The sequence below is a fragment of the Pygoscelis adeliae genome, unplaced genomic scaffold (genome assembly GCF_000699105.1).
Source record: "Pygoscelis adeliae isolate BGI_AS28 unplaced genomic scaffold, ASM69910v1 Scaffold7, whole genome shotgun sequence".
NCBI lineage: Eukaryota > Metazoa > Chordata > Aves > Sphenisciformes > Spheniscidae > Pygoscelis > Pygoscelis adeliae.
The window spans coordinates 138275-164888 of record NW_008825268.1 but is presented as its reverse complement, the minus strand read 5'-3'; the positions used below and the strand labels follow the sequence as shown (position 1 = coordinate 164888).

The 26614-nt window shown below is 44.5% G+C and overlaps 1 protein-coding gene across 1 annotated transcript in view; it reads left to right on the top strand.

Moving 5' to 3' along the window:
• Positions 1 to 26614, top strand: part of COL6A3 (collagen, type VI, alpha 3) — a 64099-nt gene that overhangs the window by 8162 nt on the left and 29323 nt on the right. The window contains exons 2-12 of the mRNA XM_009329627.1: positions 472 to 618; positions 1536 to 2153; positions 6009 to 6611; positions 10738 to 11340; positions 14207 to 14806; positions 16124 to 16690; positions 19544 to 20164; positions 21310 to 21909; positions 22519 to 23121; positions 23541 to 24143; positions 25802 to 26148. Of these exons, the coding sequence (XP_009327902.1) occupies positions 531 to 618; positions 1536 to 2153; positions 6009 to 6611; positions 10738 to 11340; positions 14207 to 14806; positions 16124 to 16690; positions 19544 to 20164; positions 21310 to 21909; positions 22519 to 23121; positions 23541 to 24143; positions 25802 to 26148 (5853 nt within the window). The 5' untranslated portion in view covers positions 472 to 530. The remainder of the gene's footprint in view (positions 1 to 471; positions 619 to 1535; positions 2154 to 6008; positions 6612 to 10737; positions 11341 to 14206; positions 14807 to 16123; positions 16691 to 19543; positions 20165 to 21309; positions 21910 to 22518; positions 23122 to 23540; positions 24144 to 25801; positions 26149 to 26614) is intronic.

Genomic DNA, 26614 nt, shown 5'->3' with positions numbered 1-26614 from the left:
AGCTGAAAAGGTGAGCTGAGGCAAAGAGGGATGTTCATGGCAATTATTATGGCATTTGTAAAAAATAAAATAAGAAAGGGCAACAGCAAGAGGGAACATTTTGGCCAAGATATTTCAGCTGATCATACATGGGTGAGGAGGATAAGTGAAAGGCATCATATATTTTGAGGGTTGGTAGAAACCTAGGCTGACCATTTTCCTATATATTAGGTATTACCTGAGACAGCATAGGCAAGAAGCAAGCCAGCAAGTCCACAGGGATGATTAAATGCCGATTATGTGAGCAATGATCCCTCTTCCAAAGAAATGCTTGCTCTAAAGCAGACTCTGTCCAGCATTAATTCTTTTTTTTCCTGCTAAAGTGCCACAAAAGCATTGCAAAATCACATGGTTTGTTTTTTCTATCTCGTCCCTCATCTCTGCCTGGCCAGCACTGCTGCTGTTTCTCACTCTCCCTATTTTATCCCTTAGGTCTCACATTGGGTGCTTTGAAACAAAGAGAATAAAAGGAAAACTCAGATAAGACCAAAATGAGGAAACACCGACATCTGCCCTTTGTGGCAATGTTTTGCCTGCTACTCTCAGGCTTTTGCTCGGTTCGTGCCCAGCAGCAAGCAGGTAAGACCAGACTCCTTTACTCGACTTCACCTGCAAACAAACGTGCTGCTAGTTCGCACTGTTTGATTTTCAATATGCATGTTGATGGTACATTGTGTTTTATCTTCTGCTCCTCAGCTCCCACTTGGCTGAGGGTCCTTTTGGACCCAGACCTTAGCCAATGTACACGGTGCCTTCCTGAGCATGTTGCTGGTCGGTGGTGTGCCTTTGAGGATGCTTTGCGGGGGATGGGGGTGCGGGTTGTGCACCCAGGGTGGCCCCAAGTGGGTTTTCTCCTGCGCAGAGCTGTTTTGTCCTCCTTGCATGTGTAGGAGGGCTTTTTGCAGTGAGAAGAGCACTGCCGCCGACCTGCAGAAAGGCTGTTTGGTTTTTTAAGAGCTGGTGCCTTTGGGACCAGAGCTGGTGTCACAAGGCGGGGTGTTAGCAGCAGGAAAAATATGGAAAACTCATGCCAGCACCCAGGCTGCTTAAACCAAGCAGCCCTTCCTTCCTCAAGCACCGCCGCAGAGCCAGCAAAGCCCTGCATCAGCAAAAAATGTGCAGGAGACCATGGGCAGCTAGAAGCTGAGCAAGCCTAAATTCACATGTGAAGCTGCAGGCATCTTTGTCTGGCTCAGGGCTGGTGTCCAAACCTGTGCGGCGAGAGTCTAGGAGGGGAGAATCATCTTGCCTCCCCCTCCCTGGGAAGGGTAGGTCGCATGCTGTCCCTCCCTGTCCCCCAACGCCTGCTGTGTCAGGGCGCTGATGGCTGCCTGGGTTTTCTCCAGTTCTTCTCGTTTTGTTGTGGGCAATAAGGGGAAGCTAAGCTTCACTTTCACCATGTGAAGGAGGCTGTTGGTCGTTTGGGTGAGGAGGAGGAGGAGGCATGCTTGCGCTGACCGATAGAAAATCCTAAACCCCCATCTGTTTTTTTAAAGCTGTCAAAACCGTTGCTGTGGCTGATATAATATTTCTAGTGGATTCCTCCTGGAGCATTGGGAAGGAACATTTCCAACTTGTTCGAGAGTTTCTGTATGATGTTGTAAAAGCTTTAGATGTGGGAGGAAATGATTTTCGCTTTGCCCTGGTCCAGTTCAGCGGAAACCCCCATACAGAGTTCCAGTTAAATACCTACCCCTCTACCCGAGATGTCCTGTCCCATATTGCCAACATGCCTTACATGGGGGGAGGCACCAAGACTGGAAAAGGATTAGAGTACCTAATCGAGAACCATCTCACTAAAGCTGCTGGAAGCAGAGCCAGCGAAGGCGTCCCCCAGGTTATTATAGTTTTAACGGACGGACGATCCCAGGATGATGTGGCTCTGCCATCATCTGTCCTTAAATCGGCCCGTGTAAACATGTTTGCGGTCGGCGTGCAGGATGCAGTGGAAGGGGAATTAAAGGAAATAGTGAGCGAATCCTTCGATACGCACCTTTTCAACCTAGAGAATTTTACTGCTCTCCACGGCATAGTTGGAGACTTAGTGGCAAGTGTCCGTTCATCCATGACTCCAGAAAAGGCTGGGGCCAAAGGACTGGTTAAAGACATCACAGGTAATGGCTGACTGCTGATGGCTCCCATCAGCATGGTATCTGCTGGCGTTGCGCTGTTTAAAGCCTTTGTAGGGGCAAGACTGAGATGGACGTTCAGAGGTTTAAAAACAAAGGTTTGAAGCGTGTGGCCCCATGTTTGTAGCTATCGAGCATGCTGTTGTTTGCAGAGCAAGCTGGCATCCCTGCCAGAGCTGCCAGGAGTTAGCGCAGGAGCCCTTGGATGGGCAGCGGCCCATTGTGGCCATCCTTTTGCACCCATGACATGGAAATGCAAACATAGGGAGCTCTGCAGAGCTATTAAATTGCCCCATCCTATCCACTCCCAAGGCAGGCAAACAGGGGATGAACACACCAGCCGTGATGGTGACTCTTTGAGGTCCTGACCGAAAACCCTCTGGAGACCGAGAAGGTCGCCGCTGGCTGCAGGGATACCATGCGGGATGTCCCCTTGCAGCCAGCGGGCGAGATAGGCAATGTGCTACTCCAGAAAGTCACATTCTTGGCTGAAGACAGCAAAAGTAGTTTGGCGGAGAACTTCTCTGCTGAAACCCCATCCCTGAGCTGGCCCTTAGCCTCTCTCCTCATCCGCTTGGAGAAGGTGTGTGTTGGAGAGTCCTTTTTGCGATGCCACTCAAATGCCTTCTTTACAAGCTGATGGCTTCTACTTGTCAGAGCACTGGACCCTTCCTGTAACCGAAACCTCTCTGCAAACCATGTTGGCTTCAACGGATCTGCACTGACTGCAAGCTGGGGGCCCAATTTGCCTGGGAAAAAAAAACAAAACAGTCTTCCTCCATCCCTTCTCTGTTTATGAAATTTTAGCGTGGAAAGGGCCTTCTGAGCAGCTTTGTTGCATTTCAAAACAGAAGTCCCAGAGATCAAACCTTTCTTTTTATTCCTGAGACTCCATCTGAAGGTCAATAGCTTGTGGGGTGACGTAAGGCAACGGCAGTGTAATGAGGCAGTGTAACATTAATCCCCCTGTGTTGTCTTGCCTGATTAACCCTCACGCCAGCCCCACTGGGTGCTCTCCATCACTGCATGACACCGAGCAACACCAAAAGGCTGTGCTCACGTGTGTTTTTATTGTGCAAAGTGCTTGACAGGGCTAATATCCAGATCACATGAAAGCCACAGGGAAGAAAAGCAGCTGTCTCAGAAACATGACATAAGGTTCGCCAATTCTAAGAAAATCATGTCAATATATGTGGAAAATGAATGTTATACCCAACCTGCTGACAGCACTGCAACAGCTGTTCAGCATCTTTGCCATGAAGGACCCCAGTGCTTCCCTGTTGAAATCAATAGGGGAATTGGTCTTTGGCTGCTGGCTGTCCTGCTCTAGGGCATGTCAGCAGGTAACCCCATAGTACATAAACATCTGGATTCACAGACATTTCTTTAAAAGCTTTAAAGGCAAATTCCTACTTCATGTATATCATGCATGATAGTTCATTTCTACTCAAAGATCTTTTTTGCAAGCATTTCCTTCCCCCCATAACACAAATCTAAGCTAATCCTACTATTGTAGTTTTGCCCCTGTGTGACTTGCATGGGCCATCTACGGAGTATCATTAAACGGGGGGAAAAATGTTACAGGTCCTAAACGTCGGATGACAATAGTGTGCAAAGCATGGTACGAATAACTGTTTGCATAAGAATTTAAGACGTCATTTATTCAGTTGCTAACTCCATGTAGCATTAAAATGTATAAAAATGCCATGGATGTTATGCTAGAAATGAGCCCTAATATGAAACAGAAATGTAAAAAAACCCAGTCCCATAGTACTTCCAGTATAGAGTACCAAAGCTGTTGGTCTGTGGCAGTCCCCAGAGCTGACTAGCGTAAGTATGAAAGTCAGCCCCAAGTTTGCCCTGATGTATTCGTTAAATCTTAGCTGTCTGTCTCATCTGACCCTCCTTGCTTAGTCGTGTAACAAGCATGCTTTTATTTGTTCTCCAGCACCAGCTTGTTCCATAAATGTGCACTGAAGTACAAGGTTTTTTTACAGTGATGACAAATTATCCAACGCATCTGTTTCATATCTATTTTTTCTCCTGCGGGAGCGACCCATGCTGCTGTGATGACACACATTGGTGTCTGAAATCTCGTTCCTCAAAAAGACGTCCAGGGTATCTAAAGCAGTGCTGGGTACAACCGCTTTGAGATTTCCCTTTCATTTATGTGATGAAGTAGAATGTGTACATCCCAACTGAAAATGGCGCAGTAAAGTCAACCCTAAGCACCCCTAAATTTCAACTCAGAGATGGAAAAATGAATCCTGGAGCCCTTTGCAATTCTGAACTACGTTCATGTTCTCCAAGCCAACACTGGCTATTGAGTTGGCCCAGGGAAGCGATGATGCCCTGGAGACCTTCTCCTTTGTCATTGGAATTGCGCCATTATTTGAATCTCTTGGTGGCAATGTATGAAAACATTTACTAGAAAAACAACTAAACAGGCAAAAAAAAAAAAATATATATATATATATTGACACTGCTGGTTAATAGCACAGACCGCAGGTTTATTCCTGGCCTTGCTAAACTACCTGCCAGCTTTGCTACTGGTTTCACCTTCAGCTTTCAAAAGTTGAGAGCTGGGTGGGATTTCCAAATGTTACTTGTCATTCATTTGCAAATAGTCTGAAATTTGATTTCTTGACAAGATTGGAGAGTAATAGCATGGAAACATCTGAGCATGCTTTGGGGTCTTCTTCCCCCCCTTTTTGCAAGCACACAGCTCTTGGTGACGTTGATGGTAAAATTAGTTGAGCAAAAGGAGTGAGAGCAGATACCAGGGCATTTTGGGTCTGCTTTGGTAAGTCTCACAGCAAAAATGCTTCCCCCTCAACAACCATGTTCATGCCATATAGAAGTTTTTTTTGGTGTATGTATATTCTCAGCAGATGCTTGCGATCATCTGGGTATAGTCACAACACATAGAGTTGGATAATTGTGTCATGACTGATTTCATCACCCTGTTTTAACCTGATTCTGCATTCCTTGATTGAATATCCAGAGTCCACATGAAAAATACAAACCAGACCTCTCTATCGATATTCAATGCATCTTTGTGCAAAATAATTAAAGTAAGACAATTTTTGCGTGGCATGGGTTGACAATTGTGCGGGTTAGCTTGCTGTACAAATACCATCGTGTGTATGCTGGCAGCTGGTAAAGAGTTACAGTGCAAGAATAATAACCAAAACATTGTCAGTTGTTTCTAAAAAATGCATTTCAAATAATAATCCTTCACGGTGGGAGAAGCCAATATATTCAGTTGCTGTTTTTAACCAGAAAAAGAGCAGAATTGCAACAGAGAGGCTGAAACTTTTCAAGCATCCAGGAAATGGTGGCTTTTTTCTTCCAAAAAAAAAAAAAAAGAAAAAGAGACTGCAATGAGGAAAACCTCCTATGAATATTACTGTCCTCGCCTGCTATCTTCAGGGTGAATTACCACCAAAATCCACCTTTTTATTTTGGCTCTGTCTAAATATTTGGACAGTACTGGCCACTGATGGAATGGATCTAGATATCCAAAAATTATATTTTGCCAAGTTTTCTTCTCGCGTGCCAATAATGCCGACTCCTGTGTAACTGCAACCACCGGCTCAGGTTGTGTCCACTCGAGCCATCTCTTGATGGGTAGTGGATGCTACTGGGATGGGGCTGGGAGCTCGTATTCAATCAGAATGCAGAACTAAGAGGCAAACATCACCTCCTCAGTGAACATGTGTTTTGTTTTCTCATTTTCGTGTTTCTTACTGGTTTTCCAAGAAACATGTCAGAACACTGTACAACTGCATGTAATCACTCATTTTAATGCTTTCACCTTTTGCATTTCTTTTTTTAAAGCTCAAGAGTCCGCTGACCTTATTTTCCTTATTGACGGATCAAACAACATCGGAAGTGTCAATTTTCAAGCCATACGTGATTTCCTTGTAAATTTGATTGAAAGCCTCAGAGTTGGAGCTCAGCAAATACACATTGGGGTGGTGCAGTATAGTGATCAACCCAGAACCGAGTTCGCTTTGAACAGCTACTCCACAAAAGCGGATGTTCTGGATGCCGTGAAGGCACTTAGTTTCCGCGGTGGCGAGGAAGCGAACACCGGTGCGGCACTGGAGTTTGTGGTGGAGAACCTCTTCACCCAGGCGGGAGGCAGCAGGATAGAGGAAGCGGTGCCTCAGATTTTAGTGCTGATAAGTGGTGGAGAGTCTAGTGATGATATCCGAGAGGGCTTGTTAGCGGTGAAGCAAGCTAGTATATTTTCATTTAGCATTGGGGTCCTGAATGCTGACAGTGCAGAGCTGCAGCAGATTGCTACTGATGGAAGCTTCGCATTTACTGCCCTGGATATCCGTAACCTTGATGCTCTTCGAGAATTGTTACTGCCCAACATTGTTGGAGTGGCCCAAAGACTCATTTTGTTAGAGGCCCCAACCATTGTGACTGAAGGTATGTATGCCTTTCTAGACTGTTGCATTTCGATGAATCGATGAATGAATGAGCTTTTGCACGCTTTAAAAACATTTTTTTTTTTAATTTAAATTTTTTATTTTTGCAATGCATCTCTCTGGTCTGGTTATGGAGAAACAATGGGAAAGACAAATAGTCCTGCAGGTAATGTGCAGAAACTCATTTGCCCAGTGTGTTATCTTTTGAAAACTGTGAGGTTTTGTGTCGATAACTGGCATGGCACGGGGTTTTAAAGGTCACAAGCAGAGTATAAAAAAGCTCATATAATCCTTATTGGGATATCTAAGCACCCTGGGGGTAAATACTGCAGCACTGTCAGTTCTGAAAATATTTATGTCGCGTAAGCTTACGTTATATGTCAGTTGAAAGTGTCATGAGAATGAAATTTGACTAGGGAAACTAACAGGGATGTTAAATGGATCTGTATTTCACAGAGTTGAAGTTATCAGCTTGCTAAAACAGTAAAATTCTGTACCTCATTGAAACTGTGCACTATCCTTGGGAAAAGAGTGAAACTCCTGTGTTGTTGAACTTAAAAGCAAAACAGCCCTTAGTTCTTCTGAAGTGAAATTCCTACCTTGCTGATATATATTTCCCTTCAATCCATAAGCTGAGAAAGTTTACAGCTTTCCATGAGGCCATGGGAAATGAAAATGTAGGTGGCAATATTCCACTTAGGTCACTTTGTCACTCTTAAGTCCCCGTTGACATTATTTGTGGACTAGCATTAGCTTGGGTGCAGTAGAATAGTGGATATCTGGTGATATTCACTGTAGGTGATTAAGAGTTTCTCACCCTACGGTTTTATGACTAAGTTAAATTTACTGACAGAGAGGCTTTATGAAAGACACAACATGTTGTATTTCAGAGGCCTCTGGAAAGGGCCAGGCTGGAGCTGCTGCACTTAATTACCAGGACGCTTAATGCAAACAAAACTTTTGGCATCCAAGTGCCAGTCTGGAGTTCTGTACATACCGTTCAACTCATGATGTATGTTGACATACAAAACTGCATTCCAGATGTCTTTGCTGACCTATGTCTAAACATGATTGCTATCCTGTGGCTCAAATCAAAGGGAGGAATTTGCCTAAAAGATCATTTTATGACCTTGCCTTGATTATTCCAGGAAAGAACATAAAGAACTTTTGCTTGTAGCACCCCACAAGAACCCTATTTAGCTAAATAAGCTGAAGTCTGCATGTCTGGCTAAAATGTGCATGCCAGGACCCATGCAAGTCAATGGAAAACCTCTCTTTCTGCCCCTCTGATTTTTAACAGTTTGAATGGCAAGTTTAAAAATGTTGGTACATTTGGTTTCATCTGCATTTGCATATTTTTCACTTAAAATGCCAGCTCATTTGCAGAAGGTACTACAGTAGCATCAGTCTGTGCAATTACATATAGATGGATATGCTAAATGGAGAAGTGGGTATTTTCAAAGGAGCTTTAGAGAATTTCCTTTCCCTAGCGTCCATGGAAATTAATTTTGACTGGTCTGCTTGATTTACATCCGTGCCTTGGAAGTCTGCAGCGTAAAGCACTGGTTTGGGAGACGCACCGCAGCCCTAAAGGGATGCCAAACCCATTGAGGTGCCAAGCATTCCTGTGAAATACTGAAGTCACCTCACTTCATTTTAGCGCTCCATCTGTACGCTAGTCTTCCTGGGATGAATGGGTGTCTCAAAGTGCCTTTCTGCCTCTCTTCTCCCCTCTCCTTTAGCTACTGGGGGAGCCTGGATGATTAAATTAGATGAGCTGCTTCACCAAAGATAGCTGAAATGGCAATGAGGGAACTATGCAGGGCTGGGTTCAATGCTGGCACCCTCCAACATTCCCAACTTTTAGAGTCAAAGATATAATGCTTTGATCCCAAATCCTTTGAAATTCCTGGGAGACTTGCCATCAGCTTTACTGGGCTCTGGATCAGACCATATGAAATGTGTACAGCCCTGCTTAAATGCTTTTGCTTTAATTGTGTCCATTGAAATTAGCACAGTGGGGTGTTTCTTCTTGTGGGTTTTGGTTTCGGTTCTTGCATTCCTCTTCTCTAGGGAAACATACTGCAGGATTTGAGAGCTGCAAGTGGAATGAGTAGCGGAGGGAGCTATTCCTTCCCAGCCTCCCTCATCTTTGCAAAGCCCCTTTGATGTTTCCCACAAACTTCTATATAAAGTCAAAAGTTTCCAGGGTCTCCATTTTTGGGTATCTAGCTGCTGACAAACTAAGGAAGCGCTTTGGACATCTCTTCTGGGTGACACAAAGCCAGAGATTTCAGCCCTTGTTATCCATTTGGAAAGTTTCCTGTTTTCAGCTGTCTCCTCCATGGAGTAACTGATAAGGTAAAAAAAACTGTCTGAGGAGATGAATGCTGGAAATCATGGCTCTGGGAAAAGGATCATTTAAACGAATCCTTGTTGCTTTGTGAGTAGCTCTGTTTTGACAGCCTGGGCAGTCAACTGCAAGCCACCGGCAGCTCATGTGAGGCTGTGGCTCGGGGAGGGTACCACCACATTCACTTCGTGCAGGTTCTCATAATTTTGTGTCCCACAGCACCACAGCGGACTATTTTAAGCTTCAGATTTTGACAATCAGTCCTTAATCAAACAATTTCCAGCAAGAAATACTGGTAGAGGCAGGTCTCTTGGGGTCCAAGGGCAGAGGGGGCAGCTGAGTCACAGATCTCATCTCCAGCTCTAAATCACTCCTTGGGGTAGCCCAATCTCATGGCACTCACCCGTAATAAGAAACCTGACAGAGACCAGCCTTTGGGAGCACTGCTTTCCGTGGCCAAGTGGTGTCCAGCCAAGGAGGACTGCAGCCAAAGCTTTGTTCTTTGTTCAAATCCAAAGTAAATAGCCTCCACGCAGAGGAGCCCTGATGGGCCGAAGGGCTGCCCTTTTCCATCCAGGCAGGACAGAAGAGTGTTTGCTGCCACTTGCCCTGAGGGGTGTGAGGTCTTGACGATGCTGGATCTCCTCTTCCCCCAGGCTGTGCACTGGGTGTAGCAGTGAGCCTGGGAGGTGATAGACCTGCCATCTTGAATATTGACCCCATCTCAGGAGCTCTTAGGTGGGCAGGCAATTTAAGGATACCCCAAGTCCAATGTAATGCAATTATCCATAATGCTCTAGCATAACTTGGAAGCAATACAAGGTTTCCTTTTTCACTTCAATGGCATGAAATCAGGGAGATGATGATGTGAGTGGGGTTGTCTAAAAGATGGTGTTAAGATTATCTCCCATGGTGATCATGTATAATGCTTTTGTCATAATGGTATTCATTTTGTTAATATTTACTGTTTTTTCATGTACATTTGCTGTATTAAATATGATGATGCTTTGGTTCCAATGCCACACAACAGGTTTTTTTTCCTCCCTAACTATCTTCCTTCAAAGGCCAGGAAACTGGAAAGCTAATTGTGCTCTTTCTGTGTCCTATGCCATCGTCAATAATAAAGTTTCAGAGATTACAACCTAGGGGAGCCGTTTTGTTAAAGACATGGCAACCAGAATATAATTCAGCTCTTCCATGACTGGGCTAGCTGTGCCAAGAAAAATCGTAACTTGTTTTTGTTAGATAAGGAATAAGATGTAGGATGTGAAGACCCAAAGTCCAGGTATGTTGAGCAAGTGGAGACTGTTCTTTACTTGTGTCATTGCTCTTGGGAACCTAATCCTTCTGAGAACAAACCATGCTCTGGCATGATTCAGATGGCTCCACTGCAGATAAAGGGAGCATCACCTGCTTATTTTATCTCATCTCATGTGCCAGCTGAGCACTAAGCTTTCTCCTGACTGTTTGCCTTTCTTGTTTTGACATGGATATGCATTTTAATATTAAGTTTTATCAACAATGCAATTCTTGCAACTCTTCAACTCTTCTGTGTTTTAGAAAGGGGAAACATTCAGTCAGATTTCTTGTTAGCCCTCTGCTAGAACCTAAAAAATAATTCTGTTTTGAAAGCAAGACCCTTTTAAAGGTGTTGAGAGTAACAGTACTTCAAGCAAACAAGAAGTTCTAATCGTTGCTGAACTGTTGATGTAGAATTGATGCGCAGAGTGTGGTGAAGGCTCCTGCTAACACTATGTTCATGTGTTACTTGCAGTTATTGAAGTGAACAAGAAGGATATAGTCTTCCTGATAGATGGCTCAACTGCTTTGGGGACTGGCCCCTTTAACTCAATTCGTGATTTCGTTGCCAAAATTGTCCAAAGGCTGGAGGTTGGACCCGACCTGATCCAAGTCGCGGTGGCACAGTACGCAGACACTGTGAAGCCAGAGTTTTATTTTAACACCCACCAGAGCAGAAAGGACGTGATGGCTAACGTGAAGAGAATGAAGCTCATGGGTGGTACAGCACTCAACACTGGCTCGGCACTGGACTTTGTGAGGAACAACTTCTTCACCAGTGCTGCCGGGTGCAGGATGGAGGAAGGGGTGCTTCCCATGCTGGTGCTCATCACTGGCGGTAAGTCCAGGGATGCCGTTGACGAAGCTGCGGCAGAGATGAAAAGGAACCGGATAGTGATCCTTGCCATTGGGTCGAGAAACGCTGACCTGGCAGAACTTCAAGAAATTGCCCATGAGAGAGATTTTGTGTTCAACCCAAATGACTTCCGTGTTCAGTTCATGCAAGCCATTCTTCCTGAAGTGCTGTCACCTATCCGGACACTCTCTGGAGGACTGATTATCCAAGAACCACCATCAGGTAATTAATTACCTTTTTCTAATTAAGGAGATATGGTTTATATGCTTGTCAAGTCTTATTCTAGGGCATGTAGAGATAAGGGGGAAAAAAGCATCAAGCATATGTTTCAGCATTGCTATATGTTGTCTCTTTGATTTGCAAAATGTGCATGAACAGATTGGTGAATTTGGTAGCGTGGTTGTTGATACAGCTTTGTCATTCCTTCCTGGAGATTTTTGTCCCATTCCATACTTGTGACCAACATTTAAAGGCCTGGATGTGGAAGATGTGCTTTACTAGTTAGGTACTGAAATTGTTCAGTGGAGGCTTTTTCTCTCACTTAGGGTTTGTGTAACCTATGAACAGGACACACTGTGAATGTTATAATCTCTTCCCCAGTTTGAAAATCATCTGTAGTGTATATTTGCTCAAGAAAGCTTAAAAGTTTCTCCGGAGTGTAAAGAAAATAAGCAAGTTTGTTCATGGAAATGTTCAGAGAAAGCTAGCTGACACTGTTGGACTGAAACTCACCCTTTAAGAACATACTTACAGTTTTCTTATCATTTACTCAGCTCAAGCCCTAAGAGGCATACGAGACTATTCCGGTGTTGATTTTAATTTAATCTGTTTAGATGATGATCCAAAGCCCCGTGAAACCAGCGGATTCTTTTTACTTGGTCTTGCCATTGACATCAGTAGACTTTGGAAGCAATCCAATCGCTAGAGTCATGTCTTTGGAGGCAGATTCCCCTGCATTTCAAGAGGTGTTCTAGCAGCATAGATTTTATACCAAATTTCTCAGGATTTATTCCCGATAGAGATGCTTGAGGTTGAGTTAATGTTGCGCTAGATCATATTTGAACCTTGCATTTCTGTCTCATGGCATATAAACATTAGAAAAACAGGACTTCTTCCAGCTCCCAGTAAGGTCAATAGTGAGGTTCCCATTGGCTTAAGTGGGTGTTGAACGATGTCCATATTTTTTCTAGTTTCTCCAAGTAATTTAAAATTATAAACCACAGTGCAAAAGAAACTCAGTTTTTGGAAAGGGTCCTTAAAGAATTAAAGCCTACGACTGATTTACATGAAAAGCAGACATTTTAAAATCAGTTTGCCAATACTTGTCCTTAATTAAGATGAATATCACGAGACTTATAATTTAATAAGCTTTTTTTCAGAATGTGTTTCCTGCTAATACAGTTTTGCATGGCTATACACCAAACCTGACATTTTTATTTTTCAATGTAAATTAAAAATGTTCCTATACTTCTGTGTTCTTTAAAGCTCATTCACGCAGCTTCTCTTTTTTTCCAGTCCTTTTGCTCTAGTGTACTCACAGCTATTCACATATACAATAAGCAAGCAATCCTATCCTACTCCATAAAATGACTATTATTAGTAACATAACTGATTTTGACACTGGGCAGTCTGTTACAGTTCAACTACATATTGTCTCACCCTGGGCCTTGAATGGCACTTTTCTGGGAAAAATTAGAAATACAGAAAGCCAAGGCAATCTGTAAAATCTGAAAGCAATGCCTGTACTCTGAAGAACCCTTTTCTCCCTTTCGGTTTTAATATCTCAGTATTTATATATTTTATATATAGGACAGCAAGCTTACAGGGACAAGGCAAGCTAGAGAGATGGATGAATATAGCCATATACCCATAGGTAAATGCTTTAAACAGAAAGATAATGAACAGAATTAGCAATGGGCATAAATATATTCTCAAATAACTTATTTGGAGGAAGGCATCCGGCGGGGGATGCACTGGATGAGCCCACTCATCAGTTCTCTGAGATCTTATTTAAAGTTTCAGCATTTTGGTCTGTCATCTGGACATGACGTGTTTAGAGCAAAAAGCACAGGCAAATGATCTTGTCGTGTCTTTGGGGTGACATTGCAGATCTGTGTCTTGGGGATCAGATGCTGAAAGACAGCTCAGAAAGGATTTAACCTTAAAAAAGGAGCTGAGAACTGGCTGGTTACTGCCAAAAGTGGGAAATTTTTCCCCCTTCAACAGCCCACAAAATGGATGTCTATAACTGCAGACATCAAAATACAGTTTTCTGCATCAAATGCAGACATCAAAAAGGCAGGTGTCTGAGGCAGGTGTCTCAGGCAGCTGTTGCAGCCTCGTCTGGACCAACTTTCTAAGCCTATTAGTAAAAGCTATTTTTAATACCCACTCAAAACACCAACCAAATTGGTTACTTGCCAGAAGCATTTTCCCATGCAAGTGGAGCCTAACTGCGCCATGGGCCAGCTGCTGCTGGCTGTGCAGCATGACCATGAAAATCACTGCAGGGCAGGACATGGTTCTCTACATCTAGGGATGCATGGGAGCACCCCCGTGGAACGGGGGATTGCTTAATAAGGGAGTGATAGCACTGGGTGTCAAAGCACACTTTAGGTGCCAGAAAGCAGAAATGTTCCCTAAAGCTTCATTGGAGAGCCCCAAGTAAATGCGTGGTGACTTGCAGATAAGCAAGGTGTCTGTAGGCGTAATTCAGTGTTGCTCCACCAAAATCAATGAAGCTGCCTTTTACCAGCTCAGGATCTGTCCCAGAGCATGCGACTCTGGCATTAGCAGCCGTTGAAAACATCTGCCATGACAGAGGCTGAGCCCTGTTGATAAACCTGACTTTTAAAAGACTTTGCAATACAAGTCAGAAACCTCCCATGCCCCATTAAGTAATTTCCAGTAAGGTCCTTGTTATTTCTGTGCTGATCACACTCTTTTTTTTTTTCTCTTCTCTTTTTCTCTCCCCTTCCTCCTAACAAGGTTTACATGCGTGTACAGCATATGCTGTATGCACACATGAAAAAAAATTCTATTTTTGTTTTCTGTGATGTCTCATGTTATTTTCTGTGCTCTACTGCAGTTCAAGTAACCAAAAGGGATATCATCTTTCTTTTGGATGGATCACTCAACGTCGGAAATGCCAACTTCCCCTTTGTGCGTGACTTTGTTGCCACCCTAGTTAACTACCTTGATGTCGGCAGTGACAAAATCCGAGTTGGCTTAGTGCAATTTAGTGACACTCCTAAAACCGAGTTCTTTCTATACTCGTACCAAACCAAATCAGACATAATTCAACGTATGGGGCAGCTGAGGCCCAAGGGGGGGTCAGTGCTGAACACTGGCTCTGCACTGAACTTTGTGCTTTCGAATCACTTCACGGAAGCTGGTGGGAGCAGAATAAATGAACAAGTGCCTCAGGTCCTAGTCCTGGTGACGGCAGGGAGGTCTGCTGATCCCTTCTTGCAAGTTTCCAATGAATTAGCTCGGGCTGGAGTGCTGACTTTTGCTGTTGGAGTTAGGAGTGCGGATAAGGCAGAACTTGAACAGATTGCCTTTAATCCAAGAATGGTATATTTTATGGATGATTTCAGTGCTCTGGCAGCTTTACCCCAGGAGTTAAATAAGCCTATAACAACATATGTTAGTGGAGGTGTGGAAGAGGTTCCACTCGCCCCAACAGGTAATACCTACCTTCCTTCATGTTGACTGCATAAAGTTAATCTTGTTTCTCTTGACTGTTTGTTCCCAATGTACAGCTTCACATCTGTCCAAGGCCCTGAGTCATCAAAGTGGTTAGGGCTGTGCTTAACCATCAATACATGGCTTGACACTGGCAGCTCTTAATTTTGTTCAAGTAATTGTTAGCACACTTTAAAGACAGCACAATTTTAAGTCTTTTGGCAGGTCAGGACCAAAAGAGGATCTGAGTGAGTCTATGCCCACCAGTCACTTACTCACGTGTTCCCTTTCTGTTGTCGTAATAATGTCACAACCTGTAAATGCATTGTCTGCACTAGCTCAGGCAATGCGAGCATGCACTTTCGTCCACAAGGAGTGGCGTGGAAGGGTTAAAGTCATTCCAAAGACCACAGAGGATCAGAGGTCTAGTCAGGTACAGGTGGCCGAATCCTTCCCCAGAGCCTCTTTGTCAAAGTGCTGTTATCAAGCTGTCACAGAGGGGCTGAATTTGACTCCAGATATTCAAAGTTATCCTCCAACATTAAATCCAAAAGCTGTTGGCAAGTTTAACCCTTTTTAAACAGGTATTTGCTCACTAATTCCCTTATTGTGGATATGTGCAGATGAAGGCATAAAAGCAGGATTGTTTAGTATGGAAAGGAGACCATCAAGATTAATATGAAAGATGTTAAGACACACAGATATGACATGTTTGTTTTTGCCTTGGATATTCAATGAGATTAAAAGGGCATCAAATGGAAACAGGTAAAAGGCTTTTTCTCCTCCCAAAGGCATAACTCGCCTATGGATTTAGATGCTCCTTGTGATGCAGCTAAGAGAAGTACTTTAAGAGAATACAGAAAATGCTTTGTGTGTGTATGTATGTATGAATTAATGTCTATTTGTTATCTATTCAGCCTTTAAATAGAAAAAAAACCAACAAACCCTCTACTGCTGTTGTACTTCATGTCTGTATTATCAGCATATTGCTAGACCATAAACATCACTGGCCTAATCTGAAACAGCCAATTTATGACACAACTGACATGATGTGATACAATATATGATATGACTATCTGGTGCCTGAATTTATTCAGTCTTAGGATAGAGGTGTCCTTGCTTCCCCTTCTTCCTCAGATAAATAAGTCAAAGGTACTGTTTAGTCCTGTAGCCTTTGAATACTTTGGTAAATGAAAATCACTTGCTTTGCATATTGAAACCCATCTAATTTGCAGAGAAGTTTCTAGGATGACATTTAAGAAGAAAAATGCCTTCATATCTTTTTTTTCCCCTCTTTTCATTTGTGAATTTATTCTAGAAAGCAAGAAAGATATTTTATTCCTGATTGATGGCTCAGCCAACCTCTTGGGTAGCTTTCCTGCCGTCCGGGATTTTGTACACAAAGTCATTTCTGACCTGAACGTGGGTCCTGATGCCACACGAGTAGCTGTAGCTCAATTCAGTGACACCATCCAAGTTGAATTTGACTTTGCCGAACTCCCATCTAAGCAAGACATGCTTCTCAAAGTGAAAAGGATGAAGATAAAAACCGGGAAGCAGCTGAACATTGGAGCTGCGCTAGATGAAGCTATAAGGAGGCTGTTTGTGAAGGAAGCCGGAAGCAGGATCGAAGAAGGGGTTCCTCAGTTTTTGGTCCTCCTTGCTGCTGGGAGATCAACCGATGATGTGGAGCAACCGTCAGATGCTCTGAAGCAAGCTGGAGTTGTGACCTTTGCTATCAAAGCGAAAAATGCTGACCCCGTAGAGCTGGAAAGGATCGTTTACGCCCCGCAGTTCATTCTGAATGTCGACTCCCTCCCTCGGATTTCAGAGCTTCAGCCAAACATAGTCAACCTGTTGAAAACTATCCAGCTTCAGCCAACAGGTACAGGGACTCCCGGGATTTCCAAAAGGCTGAAAGACACCACTTACATGCCCCCCTCAATTTGGTAACAGGGGCAATTGGGTCTGCTGATGTTTAAAACGATTATGTAGAAACTGCTATTGTACTTGGATTTTCCTCTGGTCAGACCCTGATCCAGCAAAGCAATAAGGTCCAAACTGAATTTTAAAGATGAGTAAGGAAAAAGCTTTTTGTTTGGCTGCAAGAGCTGCAGTAGGTGCTGTTACCAGTGTGTAAAACATGGTACAAACCTGAAATAACAGAGTCGTTGCCCCAGAGATCTTGCATAAATTGATGTGCAATGCTGGGCAAGGGCTAGAAGAAGCAAATAAAGGCTTGTCTCGATTTCTCTTTCCATCCTCCCTTTTCTGGAGGAGTAGTAAGGAGTAAGGAGCACTGCAGCGTGCTGGATTCACTCTTGCTCCATTATTTCTTACGGCATATGACGGCAGTTTCTACATTTTGTACCTACACACCAACAAATTAGATGGTCTTGACTCAGTTACCATTACAAGCTCAGTAGATGAATATGGATTAAGTGAAGAATAAAAAAAAATCATAAAAAGAATCACACGGCCACAATTATAAATTCACACTGTGGTACTGGAAATTATGTATTTCCAGCTGTGTGATTTCCTGAGGCAGCCCTAATTTGAGAATTAACCTGTCTCCCAACAGCAGGTGGGGACAAGGAAAAGTGTAATAGCATCCACGTCATCTCTCCGTAAAAGTCCTGGGCAGATGGACTTAGAATCATAGAAACATAAAAAAGAAATAGGGCTGGAAGGGATCTCAGGGTGCCACCTGCTACATACCCTTGTCCCCAACAGGTTCTTCTTGTCCAGAACCAGCTGACATTGGTCTAATCTGTTCTGAAAACCCTCCAGTGGAGGAGATTTCCCAGCCTCCATAATCAATCTATTCAATTGTTTTTATCCGTATCAGTAGATACTTTTCCTTAATGTCAAACCTCTGCCTTCCTAGTCATAGTTTAAGCCTTTTACATCTCCTTCAACTCAAGAAGGATACAGACGTCAGCTCATTCCCGTGTTTTGTGTGACAGCCTTTCATTTACTTTAAGCTTGCCATGTATGTCTTTTCTCGGTCCTCGTGTCACCAGCTGTGTACCCAGCTCATTCAATCTTTCTTTGTAGGTCTTGTAGGTTTTCTACCTTTTTACCCTTGTCTCTCCAACGTCAGCTTGGGACAATGGTGTCCCCTGGTCATCTCCTACCCCATCATTTCCATGCGGAGTCATTGCCCTTCCCATATTTGTGCAGCTTCTGCCTCAACATAAACTAGTGCAACTAGTGCTCTTGAATTGCATCCTCCCTTTTCAAACCATTTCTGTCTTGTCGAGATTATTTTGAATCCCTTTGACCACCAAGTACTGTGAATAATTGTGCTAATTGCTCCCAAATACCTGTATCCACCTACTTTTTCTAGTATTCTTGGCTAAAAGAGAGCCACCTCATAAGAGTACCCATATTATTTTCCTCTTTATCTGCTATCCAGAGACTTTTGCTAGGACTTTCTTCCCCTGCTCCTGAACTTTAGAGGAAGTGTATGAAACAGGGATACACCAGGCAATGTCTGCTCCCTCTTCCTACCTGTATTGCTCAACACAAGCTATATTAATCATAGAATCATAGAATCATTAAGGTTGGAAGAGACCTCTAAGATCATCGAGTCCAACCGTCAACCCAACACCACCATGCCCACTAAACCATGTCCCTAAGCGCCTCATCTACCCGTCTTTTAAATACTTCCAGGGATGGTGACTCAACCACTTCCCTGGGCAGCCTGTTCCAGTCCAATTCATTAACCCACCAAGTTTCCAACATTCCTCTTAAAAAATAAACTTGATTTGAAGTTTGCATTAAGACTTCAACTGCCCTTGTTAACCCTTTATACGTCTAGCATTCATAAGCAGATATTTTAAGATTTTCTTCAGAGACACAGATCATGCTTCTGCTTGTCCCACTTGAGCCTGCTATAAACAAGCCAATGGCACTTTTGGAGATGCTATCCATCAGTTGCTGTGTTTGAGACACAGTGATGTTTGCTGCTTGTCTGAGCCAAGGCTTTGCAATTCTGTAGTCAATAGCAGAACGCGTCAACAGTTCTCTGATCTTTGACATTTCATGGTCTTGGTTTTTTTTAAAAAAAGAATGTTTAGTCACAATTAACATTTTTTTGTGCTTGAAGTTAGTAAACAAAAAAAAAAAAAATCAGTGTCTAGCATTTTAGAAAAGCATTTCAGCATTTTCAGTTGGATGTCCTTTCCAGCAAATTCTTATTTTATCTGAGCATGTGCAGGATTATTTGTTTCTAAGTTCAGTGATGCCTCAGAAAAGCTTTTCTCTCCCTCTCTTCACCGGATCCCTGTGGGCACCCTTTCTGCAGTATGTCGTTTCATCCAGAAACTCAGTTTTCTCTGGGAGCAAAAGATCCCTAATGCCCCAGACTCCTGCTGCATATTGCAAAACCATGTGCCAGCTTCCTAGCCCCCTTGGGAGCAGACAGCTTCTCCCAGCCTCAGGTAGGAGATGGCACCCGGAGTCCCTTGGCACCCTATTTCCTATGGGTCTATGATTCTATGACTCGGTGGGTAAGGCACGGCACACGTTGCACTGTGGTTTCCACCAACTTCCACCCATCTGCCTCTTCACCAGGGATTGCATCCAATGGCAAAGGAACCAAACCACCTGTCCTGACACCTCGCTTTCCCCTCCCTGAGCTTTTGTACTCCTTTGGTTCAATGTATGCGGAGAATAATAATCACTGCAAAGAGAATCTCACTTATTCCCCCCTTCCCTTACATGTCTCAAACAGTAGTTGAGAGAGGTGAGAAGAAGGATGTGGTGTTTCTAATTGATGGCTCGGATGGTGTCAGAAGAGGTTTCCCTCTACTGAAGACCTTTGTCCAAAGAGTTGTTGAAAGCCTGGATATCGGTCGTGACAAGGTCCGTGTCGCCGTCGCACAGTACAGCAACGTCATACAACCTGAGTTCTTACTTGACACCCACGAAGACAAAGCAGATCTCATCAGTGCCATCCAGGAGCTGAAGGTTATGGGAGGATCTCCTCTGAACACTGGAGCAGCCCTCGACTATCTCATCAAGAATGTGTTCACGGTGTCGAGCGGCAGCAGGATAGCGGAGGGCGTCCCACAGTTCCTGATTCTGCTGACTGCTGACCGGTCCCAGGATGATGTGAGGAGGCCGTCAGTGGTCCTGAAGACGAGTGGCACGGTGCCCTTTGGCATCGGGATTGGAAATGCCGACCTCACAGAACTGCAGACGATTTCCTTCCTCCCAGATTTTGCTATCTCTGTGCCTGACTTCAGCCAGCTGGATACAGTGCAGCAGGTCGTCTCGAACAGAGTCATCCGGCTGACCAAGAAAGAGATAGAGTCACTTGCCCCTGATCTGGTTTTTACATCACCCAGCCCAGGTGAGAAGATGTTTGTGTCTGCACCAAGAGCCAGCGGCAAAATATGATGTTTAGTAACATCATGGTTGCAACACAAACTGAGAAAAACAAAGATGGTCACAGCTAAGACTCTAAGTCCATCTTGGTCTCACTGTTGACGTACTTAGGGTTGGCAGGAGCTGTGTAATTAAGCTGAGCCACCTTTAAGCCCAGTCCCTCAAGGTGGTCCATGTTATACCCACATGGAAGACCCACAAAGTGAATGCTATGACCTTAATCTTATTTTAAGTTGGTGGATTTTTAAGTCCATGCTATTCCTCCTGGAATGGAAATTGCGTCATTTAGATGCTACAGGGACACCTTCACACCACTATAAATCAAGGTCAGCTTTCTGCTAAATGTAAGACCTGCTGATGTGTCTTACCTTTTCCACACTCATTCACTGGGGGAAGGGAAACTGGAAGCGGATGTCAGGAAAAGGATCAGATCTTCCATTTCTGGTCTTGCTTGGAATGAAATCCATACAGCATATGCCTGGGATGAAGGGTACCCACCCCAGATCAGTCCCTTTGAAGTCCACCATCCTACTCTATCTGTTCCTTCCCTTCAGAGCCACACTGCTTTCCTCCATCCCCATTTATCAGTGTGATATTCAGCAATATTCAGGCTCTGACCTGAATTACCACTGCAGAAAACATTTCATTAGGAAGCAAAAAGTCATCCTGGAAAGGCAGAAGCTGGGAGAATAATAGGATAGAAGCTTTCCTAGAGAACAAAGCCAAAGAAAGAGGGGTGGTACTGAGTGTAAAACAACCCCAGGCTGCCTGACAATCTGCCCTGAGTAAGGAGCATCACCAGGCTACATTTCTTTGGGTGGAGATCCCACAAGGAATTATTGTTGCAGGTTTCCCCTGCTCCCTTTTGCTTCCTTTGCTCTGGAAGTTGCTGTTCTTGCACTGCCTGGGGTCTGCACTAGCAGACCGGTCCTGTCTCTGGGTTGAACCCAGAGCTGCCTGCTGGGGCTCCCAGGAGATATCACAGGCAACAAAACAATGAGCATCCTCCCCATAGCCAAAGGCATGGGCCAGTGGTGTAGATGATGAGCTTAGTTGCTCTCCATAAGCAATGCCTCATGTATCTTCTGACCACTGCCTTCTTTCCTGCAGCGGGTGTGAAGAGGGATGTCGTGTTCATGGTTGACGGCTCCCGCTATGCTGCCCAGGAGTTCTACCTCGTCCGTGATCTTATTGAGAGGATAGTGAACAACCTGGACGTGGGCTTTGACACCACCAGGATTTCAGTGGTCCAGTTCAGTGAGCATCCCCACGTGGAGTTCCTGCTCAACGCTCACTCCACCAAGGATGAGGTGCAGAGTGCTGTGAGACGGCTGCGGCCGCAGGGTGGCCAGCAGGTGAACGTGGGGGAGGCCCTTGAGTTTGTGGCAAAGACCATCTTCACCCGGCCCTCTGGGAGCCGCATAGAGGAGGGCGTCCCTCAGTTTTTGATCATCCTCTCCTCCCGCAAGTCCGACGATGACTTAGAGTACCCATCACTCCAAGTCAAACAAGTGGGGGTGGCACCTATGGTGGTAGCGAAGAACGTGGATCCTGAGGAGATGGTACAGATTTCTCTTAGTCCTGATTATGTTTTCCAAGTCTCCAGCTTCCAGGAACTGCCCAGCCTCGAGCAGAAGCTGCTGACTCCTATTGAAACGCTGACTGGGGACCAAATCAGACGGCTGCTGGGAGATGTGCAACCCCCCGTAGGTAAGGCTCTGTCAACACCAGCTGCCTCTGGGTTGCTAGTCAAGTAAATGTTGCCCAAATGTGTAAATAACTTTCCATCCCTTCTCTATAAACCAACATTTTCCTTAGTTAAAAGCAAAAGTGTAGCACATGTACAGTTTTAGAAGGCAACTTTTAGATATATGGAAATTCTACCCAAGTATCTAAACACATTACTTATGATTTTCAAGTCAAGTACCTAAATAAGTTACCTATTTTGATTTTCAAGTCAAATACCACAATGTGTACAATTGCCTATTCCCATTTGGCAGCTCTCTAGGAAAGAGACATAAAGCTGGGGCAAAATGAAGCTGAAAACATTGAGAAATCCAGAGAAGAGCGTTAATGAACGAAACAGATAACGTTCTGAGTAATTCATGCTTCAAATATTAGGCAGACTGCTAACACATGCATGCACACTTGCACACAAGCCCTTTTGGAGAGGGTCCCTGAAGCACCATGCTTAAAGTTGGCTAAAATATGCTGTGTAGTTTTACATCACACAAGAGCAGATAGCACAGAAATCCTCCAGCAAAGCTTAAGCTAAGACTTGGCACACAAATAATTTCCTCTCTTCTTGCTTCCCTGCAGATATTTCTGGTGATGAAAAGGACATAGTCTTCCTTATTGACAGCTCTGACAGTGTTAGGCCTGACGGGCTTGCTCACATTCGGGATTTCATTAGCAGAATTGTTCAGCAGCTGGAAGTTGGGCCAAACAAAGTGCGAATCGGTGTGGTGCAGTTCAGCAATAACGTCTTCCCTGAGTTCTACCTGAAGACCCACAAGTCCAAAAATGCCGTCCTGCAAGCCATCCGCCGCTTGAGGCTTAGAGGAGGGTTCCCCGTGAACGCTGGCAAAGCCCTAGACTACGTGGTGAAGAACTACTTTATCAAGTCTGCGGGGAGCAGGATAGAAGATGGAGTGCCCCAGCACCTAGTCGTCATCCTCGGAGACCGGTCCCAGGACGATGTGAACAGGCCTGCTAACGTGATCACTTCGACCAGCATTAAACCTCTGGGTGTCGGAGCCAGGAATGTGGACAGGGACCAGCTGCAGGTCATTACCAACGATCCTGAGCGTGTGCTTGTGGTACAGGACTTCACAGGACTCCCAACTTTAGAAAAGAATGTGCAGAGCATTCTTGAAGAGCTTCCGATACCTACAACAGAAACCCCTGGACCTTTAGGACCTGGTAAGGCTGCTATTCACCCTGTAGACTTTTCTGGACAGAGCACAGATAGAATTTGTATAATGTGAAAATGATTCTTTCCTATGCTCAACATAACACTTTTTGATTCCCAACCATTTAGTTGCATTGCTTTAAAGAACACTTTGAAGAAGATCTTGTTGAGCATAGGAAAGAGTAGAATTAAATTTGAAATAAGATGAGGGTGTCTATCACAAAAACAAGTAATGTTGTATGAAGTATAATAAATGTGTTGTATAAAACCTTTCTTCTTGTACAGATGTAAAATCATGCCAAAGACCAATGAAACTAAAAAAGTAGAAAGAAGAGAGAAACACACCACTACTTCACAAAACACTAAGCATCTTAAATATTATCGATGCCACAAACAATTATTAACTGTATTTTCTTTGTAATCTTTTCAGGAGGCAAAAAGCAGGCTGACATTGTGTTTTTGCTGGATGGGTCCATCAATCTGGGGAGGGATAACTTCCAAGAAGTTCTCCAGTTTGTCTACTCTGTGGTGGACGCCATTTATAGGGATGGAGACTCTATCCAGGTAGGACTGGCCCAGTACAACTCAGATGTCACCGATGAGTTTTTCCTCAAGGACTACTCCACCAAACCTCAGATTTTAGATGCCATCAACAAAGTCATCTACAAAGGCGGCCGAGTGGCAAACACTGGCGCAGCCATCAAACACATCCAGGCAAAACACTTTGTGAAGGAGGCCGGCAGCCGAATCGACCAGAGGGTGCCCCAGATTGCCTTCATCGTCACGGGTGGGAAGTCATCGGACGACGGGCCGAGTGCCTCCTTGGAAATCACGCAGAAAGGCGTCAAGGTATTTGCGGTTGGCGTGAGAAACATTGACCTCAAGGAAGTCAGCAGGCTGGCCAGCGAGAGTGCCACGAGTTTCAGAGCATCCACAGCCCAGGAGCTGTCTGAGCTGAATGAGCAGGTCCTGGTTACGCTGGAAGCCGCTATGGAGGAGAAATTGTGCCCAGGAACGACAGACGTTACAAGAGGTAAGCGTGATCCTTTCATAATGTGCTCAGGTCATTCCTGAGTGTGTCTTTTAATATCCAACGTGTTTTGGTGGACTTGTTCAGCCTGCTCTTTGCTTTGCCTATAGCCTGAGGTGCAGCATGGGCTCAGACCTCCTCCATGAGCGTGGTGGTAGGCTGCAAGCCTTTGGTACAAGAGCTGCCTGTTTGTGTGCTTCAGCACATGAATGACTGGTGTACCATCACCGCAGAGGTGCAGCTGTGGTGGAATAATTTCAGATATGACAGGCAGGCCCTAAATCACTGGCCTCCTACCACCGCATTGGAGGGGCTCCTTTATTTAGCTGCCTTTAGACTGAATCTCACTACCTTCCTCCCCAGATGTGTAGGCATATGATGCCAGTAGCATTTTGGCAGACCAACTTGTTTAGTGCCAAAACAAAAAGTGGTGGTCCTTGTTTTGCCCACTGTGTTTATAACAAGCCAATTGGACTCCTTGGTCACTCAGTCCCTGGCATGCATGGTGTCCTGGAAATCAGAATTTCTCCTGCCCGATCATCTAGGGTGCCCACTTGATCTCGTGACAGGTATATGAGAAAACGCTAGGGCACGAGTGGTTGTAGTTTAAGGTAAAATTGCCCTAAAAAGGAATCCCACGATTTGGCTACTTGGAGTGAGTAAGCGAGCTGGTATTGCCGTCAAACCAGACTCCCAGCAGCTGGTTTAACTTATTACAGTACGGCAAATCCTACTCCCAGCACAACTGGCCATGGCTCAACCCTCTGGCTTTTGAGCAGAGGCATCTCCTGAGCCTCTGGAGAAGCTGAAGGAGCGCCACAGCAGCCCTGAGCTGAGCAGCAGCTCCAGCCAAGATGAAAAACTGAGCACAGAGAAAAGCAAACTGCTGCTGGTGGTAACTGTGAGTGCTTCTCGAATGCAGCACCAGTGTGATTAATATCACAGAAATTTCAAACACCTCCCTGCTTGAAAGCTCATGTAGGTGCAGGAGACGTTACATCCAGATGAAAGGCATCCCGCAGCCTGATTTCCCTGTGTTCCGGACCAACGGGCAGCTCGGTGGCTGCAGAGTGGCTCCAAGCCCACACTAATTATTCCTGCAGAAAGGCAGACTGTGCATCACCTCCTGAGCTTGAGCTGAGCAACTTCAATGCTTCTTTCTGCACTAATTCCCAGCTATCCCATATAAATCCTAGCTATACCTGTCAGGGACTTGAGATCAGTCATCTGATTGTCACCTCCCTGTACATCCCCCTGACTGGAGGACAGTTGCTTCAAGCACAGGCAGAAGGTGCATGCACACTGTGCAAGTACTGACAGGTTTTCATGCAGTGGAGAGAAAGCAGCAGTCTTGACTGCCTGATGAAAATGCAAAATTCTGTTAGACTTGGTTTAGTAGGCTCATCCCAATGCTAAGCAACACTTGCACAGGAAAAAAATTTTAAAATTAATAAAATGCAGATTTTTCCCAGGTTATCATTGCTATAATGAAAAGAAGCCTTGAGGCACTTGTGTCTCAAATGGTGGCAGTTCTCGATGCAGAGAGCATCTTCTCTAATGACTAATAGAATAACTAGGAAAGTCATTATTTAAAAAGCAATGGTTGTATTGCTCAACAGTGTGACGCTCTCCTCTCCTCTCTTTCTGCATTTCCCTTTCAGATTGCGACTTAGATGTGATACTTGGCTTCGATGTCACAGATGTCGGGCCTGGCCAAAATATATTTAATTCCCAGAGAGGTCTGGAGTCCAGAGTTGAGTCCGTGCTGAACAGAATAACGCAGATGCAGAAGATCAGCTGCACCGGCAACCAGGCACCCAATGTCAGGGTAGCCATCATGGCCCAGGCTCGGGGGGGACCTGTGGAGGGACTGGACTTCTCCGAGTATGAGCCTGAGCTCTTCGAGAGGTTTCAAGGCATGCGCACCCGCGGGCCCTATTTTCTCACAGCAGATACGCTGAGGTCCTACCTGAACAAATTCAGATCTGAGCCCTCTAGCAGCACCAAGGTAAGTCAAAACCAAGGCCACTGGGATGGTGTTGGCCAGGAAAGCTGACTTCTGATGTATTTTAGTTGGCAAAGCAACTGTAAATTCATAATAAATACAATAAATAAATTTATTCATTAAATAAACAAATTTATTGCAGCCAGTACCCATGAGCACTGCTTGGCTGCAAACTATTCCTTTCCAGATTTTCCCTGTTCGTGCTTTAGGAACAAACACCTGCATGGTATGATGTACCTAAATCTGGCACAGAAATGCAAAGATTCTTGGCCTGGAAAGGGCGTAGCAATTCCCCCATCTCCTCTCAGATGAATCATCCCTTGGAAGAAGGCCCTTCAGGTTGCACATTGATTATGTTTCACACCTGAAATATTCTGGGTCCTTGTCCTGGTTTCAGCTGGGATAGAGTTAATTTTCTTCCTAGTAGCTGGTACAGTGCTGTGTTTTGGATTTAGGGTGAGAACAATGT